General features: G+C 35.6%; 2 protein-coding genes across 2 annotated transcripts; one reads left to right on the top strand and one right to left on the bottom strand.

Moving 5' to 3' along the window:
• Positions 1-246: 246 nt before the first annotated feature.
• On the bottom strand, positions 247-2,633 carry LOC104244092 (1-aminocyclopropane-1-carboxylate synthase 3-like). Its single transcript, XM_009799400.2, has 4 exons — positions 2,364-2,633; positions 2,065-2,196; positions 1,547-1,707; positions 247-1,418 (listed from the first exon to the last, which is right to left on the bottom strand). The coding sequence occupies exons 1-4, from the start codon at positions 2,508-2,510 to the stop codon at positions 449-451; spliced, it is 1,410 nt and encodes a 469-aa protein (XP_009797702.1). The 5' UTR covers positions 2,511-2,633; the 3' UTR covers positions 247-448.
• Positions 2,634-7,250: 4,617 nt separating this feature from the next.
• Positions 7,251-7,859, top strand: LOC138878529 (uncharacterized). The gene has a single exon (XM_070158216.1). The coding sequence runs from the start codon at positions 7,251-7,253 to the stop codon at positions 7,857-7,859; it is 609 nt and encodes a 202-aa protein (XP_070014317.1).
• Positions 7,860-12,924: the final 5,065 nt, after the last annotated feature.

Genomic DNA, 12,924 nt, shown 5'->3' with positions numbered 1-12,924 from the left:
TGATATATAAGACATGTTGTGTTGCCGTTCATTTCGCCGCTGCCAAGTAGTTTTTCTCATTAAATTTTTTATTCACCCGTAACCAATAATCATAGGTATAATAACCGAACTCTAAAATAAATAATGGATCAAATAAACATATGCAGTGTTTTACTATCATATGGGACCATCATCATGTGATGGAAATGATGAACATTTCAAGAAATTTGTTGAACAATTCAAGAAGATTCACACATGTATATGTATTCGATATTCAAGATGTATACAAATAATGATAGACCACTTCACATCCATCACATGTGGACCGAGTGCTTCCTCTATACACTAAAATTACAAACAATAAAAAGAATTTTGATACAAAAAAAAATTAAATTTTGGGAAACTCAACATCTAAAATATTGATGAGTTAAAAAAAATTTCATCTGGACAAAGGAATGTTCACACTGATCTATCGTTCTCTGTCATTAAACGATAGTCGAAAACCCCACTTGGAGAATAACTTCTTCTTTGTATTCGTATTCGTATTCTGGTTAGTCTGATTACTGTGAGCCTGGGTACTGATAGCAGAGGAGTTAACAAAATTTTTGATCCGTTGAATCGCGAGATTCAACGTATCTTCTGACATGTTAGCGAAACATGCACGAAACCACCCTGGTTCTGTACAATGGCATGATGATCCAGGCGAAATATTTAGTCCAACTTCGTAAACTATTTTTTTCCATAGCTCAATTTCTGCTTCAAAAGTATTAGAACTTAGTAAATGTCTCATATCTACCCAACAAAATAAACCAGCATTGCTCTCAAGGCAACTAATTCCTGCACTTTGAAGACCTCGTACCATCATTGCATGGCGTTTTTTGAGTCTCTTTTGATTTTCAGAAACGTATTTTTTCGTGAATTTTTTGTCAGATAACATGGCTGATAAAAGGTACTGAGTTTGTGAAGAAATCAACCCGAAACTGGACATTTTAGTAGCTGCAGATACAACAACATCGTCGTTGGAGTAAATTGCACCAACACGAAAACCAGGAAGGCCAAGATCTTTGGAAAGACTATAGACAATGTGAACTCGATCCCAAACTTCAGTGTACATGTAGTTCTTTTCGATTAATACTTCCATAACACTAACGAAATTCGGCGAGTTAAAAACTGTGCCTGAATAGATTTCGTCACTAATGAGATGGATACCTTTTGTATCGACGAAGCTGAGAAGTAATTCGAGTTCATTTCGTGTTAATGTTGTGCCCAATGGATTCGAGGGGTTCGTTACTAGTACTCCTTTTACTCTAAGGTTGCGATTTTTGGCTTCTTTGTATGCTTCTTCTAGAGCTGATTTTGTAATTCTGAAGCCATTTGAACTTTTACATTGTATTGGCACTATCTCAGCACCAGTTCTCCATTTGAGATCTCTGTCAAATCTGCATATCACAATGCAAAAATAATAAGTAACGAATCAATTTGTGGTTTAAAGATAAGTGCATTATAGCTAATTATTTGTTACGCCATGTTAAAATATATACACTGATGGTGTAAAATAACAACGTACCCAGGGTAGTATGGGGTGGGAAGGAGAAAAGCGTCGCCGCGGTCGGCGAGGCAAAACATGAGCGTCTCATTTGCGGAAGTTGCGCCGGCGGTGAGGACAAGATTGTTAGAATCAAAGGTGACTTTGTTCCCTCTAATTTCAGCCATGAATTGAACCAATGCCTGCATTAACAAAGTAACCATAAAAATGTGAGATTATTATACTTGTAACTTCTTAACCACTCTAATTAAGTGAGAATATTCTTAATTTAAGTAATGTAATGAATTTTTGTACTATCGACGTATTTTAATACTCCCATGTAGTAATAGGTAATTTTTTTAGTATTACTTTTTCCTTTTTTTTTAAACTAGGCGGGTGCGCTCTGGGTAAGCCCCGCTTCACTGCAATAGCTCGTAAACCACACTGGAGAGATTACTTTTTACTGTTACTAACAATTTTTTTGGACAATTAATTGTATTATTTTATATTATTAGTGTATATAAGTTAAATAAACTCATGAATATGTAGAGGATACTTACATTTTTGAAAGCGGGAAGGCCGTGGTAATCTTGAAATAGAGCAAGTTCTCTAAATATGGACTCTCCATTTCTCTTAAACCCAGCTGCGTCTGGGTTTTGACCAAGCCAAGACTCTAATAAATCAAAAGAAAGCTGCAAACAGAAAATAAATAACGGTAAATACAGGGTCAATATCGCAAAAAAATAAAAATAAATTGTCTAATCGTAATTAAATCCGACAATAAGAAATGGGAAGCTGCAAATACAAATTAAATAGCAGAATATATAGGAAATATGGTTAGTGTTATCTAATTAATTACCTGATTCTCTGCAAGTCCCATTTGTATTATTCCTTTTGGATTCTGAATTTCATCGTATGGATTCTTCTCGTACTCTTGCCATCCTAGGAAATATGAAGAGTCTTGTCCATGCGAATTACACGTGGCTTTTTCTGATAAAAGCTTCATCTTTTTTCTTTGTTGCTTGAAAAAATTGATGACTTTCTCTAATTAAGGTGGTAATATGAACTTTGGATTTTTTTTTTTGAGAGAAAGAAGAAAGAAGAAGGATTTGGAAAGATTGTAAGTGAAATGAAATGAGACAGATAGTTTGTTGCTATTTTCTGGCATATACTCGTCTATATATAGGAAATTATAGCAATCATAAAAGACAAGTCAGCATATGACTTTGAATTTCTTTTCTCTTTCTTTTTTGTTCTTTTTCTCCCTTTTTTCAAACAAGAAAATAATTAACTCACTGGTGTTGCCGAGATGTGTTGCTAATTTTACGCGTTTTTGCACCCATTAAATTTGATTGTTTCACTTATATATAGCAGTTTGAGGACAATTATAGTTTTAATTGTACCGTGTTATCTAAGCGTATGAAAAAAAAGTGGCAAGTGGCACTCACTTTGGCTCTTGGGACTATCACTAACCAGGGGGCGGATAGTGCCTAAAATATGGTACATGTGAACTCATGGTCTGTCTATTAAACTAGACATTTTACGCACATACTTTCTAGAATTGATTTAATATTATCTGCTAGTTCTTATACTCCAAAGTGACCAAATAATGCAATTGGTTAAAAGTTTAGTTATTTACTTAGAGGAATATGGGTCGATTCCCACTTAGTATCTTCTTTTTTTCCCTCTTTTACCCGACGCATGTATGTTTTAAAAATACTAAATCCTTCTTTATCACTAATGTCACCATCTATAATTTTGCTCCAATGGTTGAAAATTTTGAGAAGATAACATGTACTTTTTGCTACAAAGAAATAATCTTTTATGATCAGTTACTGTAATTATCTTATAAAATCGATTTCCCCTGCAAATGCTACTAATTTTTTCTCTAAATTCAGAAATAATTTTTTTATGTTTAAGGAAAATAAACGTAGTATATGTCACTGTGAGTTTGTTGGCTGTTGCTTACCTGAATTTCACATCGACAGACAGATCCTCAAGACAACAATGGAAGAAGTAGAAACAAGCCCATCCATAAATGGTCCATTTGCTCCCTTCCCATTGGCCTACCAGTTACTGTGTGTCGGCCACTCAATTTCTCTCCGCCTCTTGGCCCCTCTCTCAGGTGGACCAACAAAGCCCAAATTTCATTTTCTGAATTCTCTATTATTCTTCGACATGATGCTTAGGGGTCATTTGATTATTAGGATGGGATAAATAATGATGTTTTATAGGCTGAGATATTCGATGTGATTAGTTATCCACCTTCTATGTGAGACTTGTTTCGATCCCATAATCCATATGTCTGAAGTCGAGTAGCTACGCTCTTATTGGTCGATGTTAGATCCTTGTATGTCGCCACTCTCGTCACTAAGCGTTGTCACTAATGTCTTGTTATCTAAGGATATTTTAGTATAAGATGGTTTTTGATACTAATTAATACCCATAACTAAACGTGAAATAAAATAATTCTGTATTTTATTTTGGGATTGTTATCCCTTATCCCAACAACCAAACGACCCCTTAGGTCTCACATTAATTAACAAATGAAATAAGTTATTATCTCTTTAAACAGTTTTTGATAATTATCGTTAAGTTGGATCAAAAGTTAATTAGAGCCGAATTTATTCTAATTCTCAGTTTATCTAATATTAGGCCCTCATGTTATCTATTCATGATATTCTAGATGCATGTCAGTTGTACATGCTATTTAGTGTATCACATTTGTTGACAATGAGCTATTATTTCCTTATACGATTTTAGATAATATTCACCTGATAAGCTAACTTCTAAAATTGAGTTAAGTCGAAAGCACAATTTCATATATTTGTTTATGAACCTAATAATCCTATAAAAATTTATGTGTTGAACTGTTGAAGTCAATGTCGGCCGTCAAAGAGTTGGTATTGTGCAATGCGCGGCCGAGGAAGACAAACAAAATTCTTACACGAGACACACATAGTTCAGTTTTGTTAGGTGTTTGTCATAATTTTCTTACCATATTTAGTTTTTCTATTTGTTGAAGGAAAGAGCAATATAATTACCTTAATTGGATTTTCCTTTTTGTAGAAGGAAATTATAATTCTCCTATATTTGGCTAGTTCTTTTTCTTGTAGGAAAAAGTTTGGAGTTCTATAAATTGAAGATCTGTCCTTCTCATTCAGTAACATCCACAATGTAGCCATAGGGGTTTAAGAAGTTTTTAGGGGGAGAACTTTACGGGACAAGTGTTAGTGTGTCACTTGTGTTTGCCTCTTCGTGAGGTTGTTCTCTCGATATTTTGTACTCTCTTTTTATATAGTGGATTGCTCATCTCCGCACGTGGACGTAGGTCAGTTGACCGAACCACGTTAAATGTTTGTGTCTCTTTTGATATATTTCTCCTTTGTTGTATGATTTATCGTCGCTCAAGGTTTGCTTTGCTAGCTTCCGTATGACACCTGATTTTTACGGTCCTAACAAGTGGTATTAGAGTGAGGTTCAAGACAGGTTCATCTTGGCAGGTTCAGTTCTAGCCGCAACATATTTGACGATAATCGTGATTTTTGTCTGAGAAATTTGACCAGTGTGCTACGTACGTTGAGACAAACTTTGTGGTGGAGATTTGGAGATGCAACCTGTTGAAGGCTATGTGAAGAAGGTGGATCAAGTTTATTTTGTCAGAAAATTCCGGCCAAGGGGGAGAATTGTTAGGTATTTGCCATAATTTTCTTACCATATTTGGTTTTCCTATTTGTTGAAGGAAATGGAAATATAATTACCTTAATTGAGTTTTCCTTTTTGTAGAAGAAAATTATAATTCTCCTATATTTGGCTAGTCCTTTTTCTTGTAGGAAAAGGTTTGGAGTTCTATAAATTGAAGATCCGTCCTTCTCATTCAGTAGCATCCACAATGTAGCCATAGGGGCTTGAGAGTAGTGTTTAGGGGGAGAACTTTACGGGACAAGTGTTAGTGTGTCACTTGTGTTTGCCTCTTCGTGAGGTTGTTCTCTCGATATTTTGTACTATCTTTTTATATAGTGGATTGCTCATCTCCGCAAGTAGACGTATGTTAGTTGACCGAACCACGTTAAATGTTTGTGTTTCTTTTGGTATATTTCTCCTTTGTTGTATAATTTATCGTCGCTCAAGATTTACTTTGCTAGCTTCCGTATGATACCTAATTTTTACGGTCCTAACAAGTTTGGCCTCTGCTTTGTACATATCAAGCGCATTCACACTGCTTAATATGTTTCAACTCTAACTCATATCCATTAATCACGTTTCTTTACACTGCTTTATTTAGTTCAGTTTGTTGAACTTTGGTTTTGCTGGGTGATTCCTAAATACTAGATTGGATAATTAGTTAGTGGGACAGTAGGGTCTATCGAAAACAGTCTCTCTACCTCTTGGAGCAGGGGTAAAATCTGCATACACTTTATCCTTTTCAGACCCCACTTGTGAGATTTTACTGGTCGGTGGTTGTTATTGTTGAATTCAAATCTAATTGTTACTGAATTTTCACATATACTCCCTCGATGTATCCCCAATTAGTTTTTATATTTTGCTACTTGAGAGTCAATTTGACTAATCTTCTAAGTTAAATTAAATTAAATCAACTTAATATTTTAAAATTAAAATTTATATATTCAAAAATTATATTAGTACTTCAGGTTATAATTCTTTTATATTTTAATATGATGAAAAATACATTTTAAATTATAATTGGTCACATTTTATATAATTTGACTCTCAAAAAGTAAAACATGAAAATTAGTTAGGGACCAAGATAATATATATATATACTTTGTGTAAAAAATATTAGGTTTAGATGAAACGTTGCCCATCGGCAGCCGTCACTGGGTAGGGTCTCATTAATCATTCTGGAAAATTTCCAAAATGGCATGTATAAATGTCCCAACAGGAAATCGTTGTTTGGCAATTACAAAGCAGAATAAATGTCAAGGAGGGTTAAGAAAAGGTTACCAAATCCGGAAAGTAAATAAACAATTCAAGAAGTTATTGCATTACTATTACATTTGGCAATCCAATTAACTTAGCCGGTAGTATTAGCCAACTGTTTTGGTTACAAAAGAATGTCCTAGTCACAATTTGGTGTTTGGTTACAAAAGTTAAAGATCAAAGGACTGATGATCTCTATTTTTTACGTTTTAAATATTACTAATTAATATGGTTAGTGGAAAATTTATTCTTCCTAAGGATAGCAGGTAAAGTGCGCTCCTAGATTTGGAGAGTTTTCCTTCTGTTTCTCGTCTTATAAATGACAAGTTTGAAAATATAGAAATTAGGGACAGCTCATGACCCATGGCCTACCTCATGACCCATGGCCTACCTATGTCTGACTCTGTTCTTTATGTTTCTTTAATGGTAATTTGTACCTGGTATTTACGCTTTATCAATAAAATTAATATATATATATTATTGAGAGTGATAAGAATGAAGTAGGGTAGTATTGTGTAGCTAACTTAAAAGTGATGAGTGTATATGTAATTTGTAGAAGTTAGTAACTAACTCAGTAGTTAGTCGGTGAATTAGCTCTATAACAGTAGCTTAGGAAGTTAACTGTACATAGTAATTCATTTTTCTCATTTGAGTAAGAAGAAGAAGCTCTTAGCTCAATCCTCCATGATCGATCTCTTCCACTAAATTTGATATGGTATCAGAGCAATCGGCCATAAGTGTGGTTGTTTAGAGCAATTTTTCTACTAGCTAACTCTTCACCGGAGAATTGAGACGGAGCTCAATCATGGCAACTGTTGACAATGAACTACCAGATAAATTGAGCCACAATCACCCACTTTTTCTCAATTCAATTGACAATTTGGGAGCTGTGTTGATTTCTCTTCAATTACGAGGATCGAAAAACTATTCCGTATGGATTCGAGCAATGAGAATTGCAATCCTAGGTCGGAACAAGCTAGGGTTCATCGACGACACTTGTAAAAGGGAAAGTTTTGGTACAAATCTCATAGATCTTTGGGAGCGATGCAACGCAATCATTTTGTCATGGATTATGAATTGTGTTTCACCGGAATTACTCAGTGGCATCGTTTACTCTTTGAATGCCAGTGAAGTTTGGAAGGACTTGAAAAAGCGATTTGATAAGATAGATTGTTCGAGAATCTTCCAAATTCACAGAGAAATCGCAATAATTAATCAAGGTACTAACTTGATCTCGTCATATTTCTCAAAGATACGAGTACTCTGGGCAGAATTTGATAGTTTAGCCCCAGCTCTGGGATGTGATTGCGCAAAATCTGGTGAATATGTGGCTTTTATGGAACGTTTGAAGCTGCTACAATTTCTGATGGGACTTAATGAGTCATATGAACAAGCTCGTAGCCAGATACTATGATGATTCCAGTACCTACAGTAAATAAGGCATACTCAATGTTAATGGAACATGAGAGTCAAAAAGCTATGTCTAATCCTCATGATTCAACTAAAAGAAGTGAAGTTATTGCACTAATGTCTACTAGGACTGCTGGTAGTCAGTTTCGACCCAAGAAGAATTACAATCTCCAATGTAATTTTTGCAAAATGAAAGGGCACACTAGGGAGAATTGTTATAAGATAGTAGGATATCCAACTGATTTCAAATTTAAAAGGAGATGAGGATATGGTTTAGCTAATTCTGCAGTGTTGGGAGAAGCTGAATCACAGATGCAGGGGAACATGAATGCACCAAACACACATGCTGAGAAGGGGAACTCCTCAGGATATGGAATGGGGCCTATGTTCACAGAGGAGAAATTCAATCAGATCCTGAAGCTACTCAACAAAGAAGAGATGCAGGAGACCACATCCAATATGGCAGGTATATCTCATTCCACTGTCTGCTTAGTAGACAAGGCAGGTTGTACTCATGAATGGATCATAGATACAAGTGCGACTAATCACATGACCTCGAACCTCAACTCACTTTCTGAGTTATACAATGTAGCATCTCAAGATTGAAAAACAATGCAATTACCTAATGGAACTAAAACAACAGTTTCACATATTGGTAAATGCAAGATAGGAAAAGGGCAAGAAATTAAGAATGTTCTGTACATTTCAGATTTCAAGTATAGTCTGTTGTCTGTGTCCAAACTAACTAGAGAGCTGAGATGTATGGCTGCATTCTTTCCTGGTTTTTGTGTACCACATGACCTCTTCACTGGGAAGCTAAAAGGAATTGGTAGAGAAACTAATGGGCTCTATCTGCTGACTTCTGCAATTCCAAATAAAGGACAAGAATTAATTCCAAAGTCCATGAATGTGCAGTTGGATCAAAATACCTTGCAGCTTTGGCACAAAAGAATGGGCCACCCATCATCAAAGGTTATGAAACATATATTGAATGTTAGTGAAGAATTATGTAGAAATGTAATAAGCAGTTGTGATGTTTGTCCCTTGGCTAAGCAGGCAAAATTGCATTTCCCTATTAGTAGAGATAGAGTAAAGAATGCGTTTGAATTGTTATATATGGATGTATGGGGACCATTTCGAATTGCAACACATGATTGAAATAAATACTTCTTGACAATAGTGGATGACCATTCTAGAGTAACATGGATTTATCTTTTAAAGCTGAAGTCTGATGCAATTGTTGTCATTAGAAATTTTCTTTTGATGGTTCAAACACAATTTGATTCTAAGTTTAAAGTGATTAGAACAGACAATGGAACAGAGTTCATTAACTCTGAATGTGTAAACATGTTCAGTAAGTTTGGGATAGTTGAGGTCTTGTCCATACACACCCCAACAAAATGAGGTGGTAGAAAGAAAACACAAACACATACTGGAGGTAGCTAGGGCAGTCAGATTTCAAGGGCACATCCCATTAAAGTTTTGGGATAAATGTGTATCTATATCCCATTAAGTTAGCAGTCTACTTGATAAACAGAATGCCTACACCAGTACTTGCAGAGAAGTCTCCTTATGAATTGTTTCATAAGAAAAGTCCATCTATAAAACATATGAAAATTCCTGGATGTCTTTGCTATGCTACACCATCAGTCATTGGTGACAAATTCCAACCAAGAGTTGTGAGGAGTGTTCTGATGGGGTATTCAGCTGTGCAAAAGAGATACTTGTTGTTTGATTTAACTCACAATTTTTTTTGTTAGCAGGAATGTGACTTTCAGGGAGTCATATTTTCCTTTCAAAGATCTGCAGACCACAGGACCTGCAATGTTTCAAACTGATCCCTACTTGATCACTCAGGCTGTGCCTACTGCAAACATCACTGATCCTGCATCTACAACTACAATTGATGCTCAACTTGATGACCAGAGTGCAGAACAAGGAGCCACTATGGAGGATCTTCACTCAAGAGAAGCATCTCCAAGAGAACCTGAAGATATGGGTCGTACAATAGCAAATGAAGATGCTGACATACCTGAAAATGCAAATGTGGACCAAGATGTTGCAATCACTGAAAACAATCATGAAGCAGTTCCTCTGAGAAAGTCAACTAGAGATAAAGGTCCTCCATTATGGCTGCATGACTATGTGACTGCTCAAGCCAGTAGCTCTTGTTCTTATCCCTTAAACAACTACCTAGATTACAGCAGTTTGTCATATAACTATCAGGCCCATCTAGCAGCATTCTTTACAACAATTGAACCTGCATCTTTTGATAAAGCTTGCAAAGATCCCAAATGGATAGATGCCATGAAGGCTGAGCTCACTGCTCTTGCAGACAACAAAACCTGGGAGATAGTGCATTTGCCACTAAACAAGAGAGCTATTGGTTACAAATGGGTATATAAGATCAAGTACAAGGCAAATGGTGAAGTTGAGAGGTACAAAGCAAGGCTAGTGGCAAAGGGGTACAACCAGAGGGAAGGTCTTGACTATCAGGACACCTTTTCACCAGTTGTGAAGATGGTGACAATGAGGGTAGTGTTATCCATTGTTGCAGCTCAAGACTGGCATATCCATCAAATGGATATCTACAATGCCTTCTTACAAGGAGATCTCCATGATGAAGTCTACATGCAACTTCCTTAAGGTTTTCACAGCAAGAGGGAGACAGGCCTAGTGTGTAAACTTGTCAAGTCCTTATATGGTCTTAAGCAAGCATCTCGACAATGGAATGTGAAGCTGGTAGATGCATTAGTGAAGTCTGGTTTTCTACAAAGCCAACTGGATCACTCCTTATTAATCAAGAAGGTAGGGTCCAAGATTGCAGTTGTACTAGTATATGATGATGATTTACTTATCACTGGCAATGATAATGAGTTGGTATGTGACACTAAGATTGCACTACAACAAGCATTCAAAATAAAGGATCTAGGGGAGCTGAAATTTTTCTTGGGAATAGAATATACAAGGTCTAGACATGGCATACTTATGAACCAGAGGAAGTATGCTTTGTAGTTGATTTCAGATTCCTGCTCAGGGGGAGCAAAACCTGCATGGACCCCTTTGGAAAGCAATCAGAAATTGACCAATACAGAATATGATAATCATATTGGACACAAAGCTGATACACCACTGGATGATATAGCAGCTTATCCAAGATTGATTGGGAAGTTGTTGTATCTTACAATGACTAGGCCAGATATAAACTTTGCTGTTCAAACCTTGAGCCAATTCCTACAACACCCAAAGAGATCTCATATGAAAGCAACCATGAGAATTGTTAGATACATCAAGAGAGAACCTGTATTGAGAGTGTTACTATCAAGCAAACCAGCAGAAGAAATCAAGGCATACTGTGATGCAAATTGGGCTTCTTGTCCAAACACCAGGAGATCAGTGACATGATACTTGGTGAAGTATGGGGAATCTTTGGTATCCTGGAAGTCCAAGAAGCAAACTACAGTGTCTAAGAGCTCAGCTGAAGCCGAATACAGAAGCATGGCTTCAATTATGTCAGAAATAACATGGCTGATCAGATTATATGAAGAACTGGGGATAAAGTTGAAGCTCCCAGTCAAGTTGTTATGTGATAACAAAGAATCAATCCAAATTGCTGAGAACCCAGTCTATCATGAACAAACCAAACATATCGAGATAGAATGCCATTTCATAAGGGAGAAAGTGCAGAGGGGAGATGTAATGCCTTAGTACATACAATCTGAAGAACAACAAGCAGACATTTTGACTAAAGGGCTTGGAAGGCAGCAACATGAATATCTAGTGTCCAAGCTGGGTCTGTTGAATGTGTTCACACCCTCCAGCTTGAGGGGGAGTGTTGAGAGTGATAAGAATGAAGTAGGGTAGTATTGTGTAGCTAACTTAAAAGTGATGGGTGTATATGTAATTTGTAGAAGTTAGTAACTAATTCAGTAGTTAGTCGGTGAATTAGCTCTATAACAGTAGCTTAGGGAGTTAACTGTACATAGTAATTCATTTTTCTCCTTTGAATAAGAAGAAGCTCTTAGCTCAATCCTCCATGATCGATCTCTTCCACACACACACGCACACACACACACACACACACACACACATATATATATATATATATATATATATATATATATAATTTTTTCTTATTTAATTTTTATAGTATATTGTTGGTTTGCTAAAATTAAATTGTTCGCTTTATATAAACGTCAGAGTTTAAACAAAAAATTGTCAAAATGGTAAAATCTTACTATATGATATTTGTTGGTGGTCTAAATACCAATGGTAGATAACTATATTATGCTTGTTAATTAATTCGGGAAAAAAAAATAAGTTGAGTGATTAGTAGTAATACGGTATCTCAAATCCCTTTAAGTGAAGATGCCACTTCGAAGTAGCCTAGCTAGACAATGTAGTTATATTTCGACTTGACAATATACTGACATCCTAATTGTTTCATATTTTGTTGTTTTCTTTTTAATGTTTTTAGAAGAAAACTTTTTACATTGTCTGGAGTTTTTTGCAAAAAATATATATTCTATACACTATTTTGAGAAAAAAAATATCACGAGGTATTTTATTTGGACACCGCTATTTAATATGTACCTAGTTTTTTTTTTTTGTTTTTTTTTTATAATTTTAAATTTTGTACGTCTATCCACTTTTGAACAACTTCTGATATGCGGTGTCTGAATTTAAACTTCAATAGTATGTGTATGAACTTCAGGCAAAAATAACTGGTTCATGCAAAAATGGCTAAACTTCAGCCATATGTGCCATTTCTGCCTAAACTTCAATCATATGCAACTTCAGACATTTAATCTGAAGTTAGGCTTGACATTCAAATATCGTATGTTTGAAGTTGTTTCGAAGTAAATAGACGTACAAAAATTTATAAACACTAATACCAAAATCAAATATTTGTGCACTTCGCCCCTACTATGAGTAATAGTCCTGTGGCTCCTGGTGTAGTTACGTTTTTTCAGAAGATTTACTAAAGCATCAAGGGCTTACTGGGCTTCCCGCTCTTGCTTCTATTTAATGGATTTTGAATTACTGTCCAAATCATTAGTGAATCTTAT

The sequence above is a fragment of the Nicotiana sylvestris genome, chromosome 9 (assembly GCF_000393655.2).
Source record: "Nicotiana sylvestris chromosome 9, ASM39365v2, whole genome shotgun sequence".
Taxonomy (NCBI): domain Eukaryota; kingdom Viridiplantae; phylum Streptophyta; class Magnoliopsida; order Solanales; family Solanaceae; genus Nicotiana; species Nicotiana sylvestris.
Note: the sequence above shows the minus strand (reverse complement) of the source record. Positions and strands in the feature narration are given on the sequence as shown.

Excerpts from the sequence above, each read along its gene's own strand:
- LOC104244092 (XM_009799400.2), bottom strand. The coding sequence starts at position 2,510 with ATGAAGCTTTTATCAGAAAAAGCCACGTGTAATTCGCATGGACAAGAC. Across the intron at positions 1,708-2,064 it reads GCCTTCCCGCTTTCAAAAAT|GCATTGGTTCAATTCATGGC; the intron begins GTAAGTATCCTC and ends TTGTTAATGCAG. Across the intron at positions 1,419-1,546 it reads CCCACCCCATACTACCCTGG|ATTTGACAGAGATCTCAAAT; the intron begins GTACGTTGTTAT and ends TGTGATATGCAG.
- LOC138878529 (XM_070158216.1), top strand. The coding sequence starts at position 7,251 with ATGGCAACTGTTGACAATGAACTACCAGATAAATTGAGCCACAATCAC.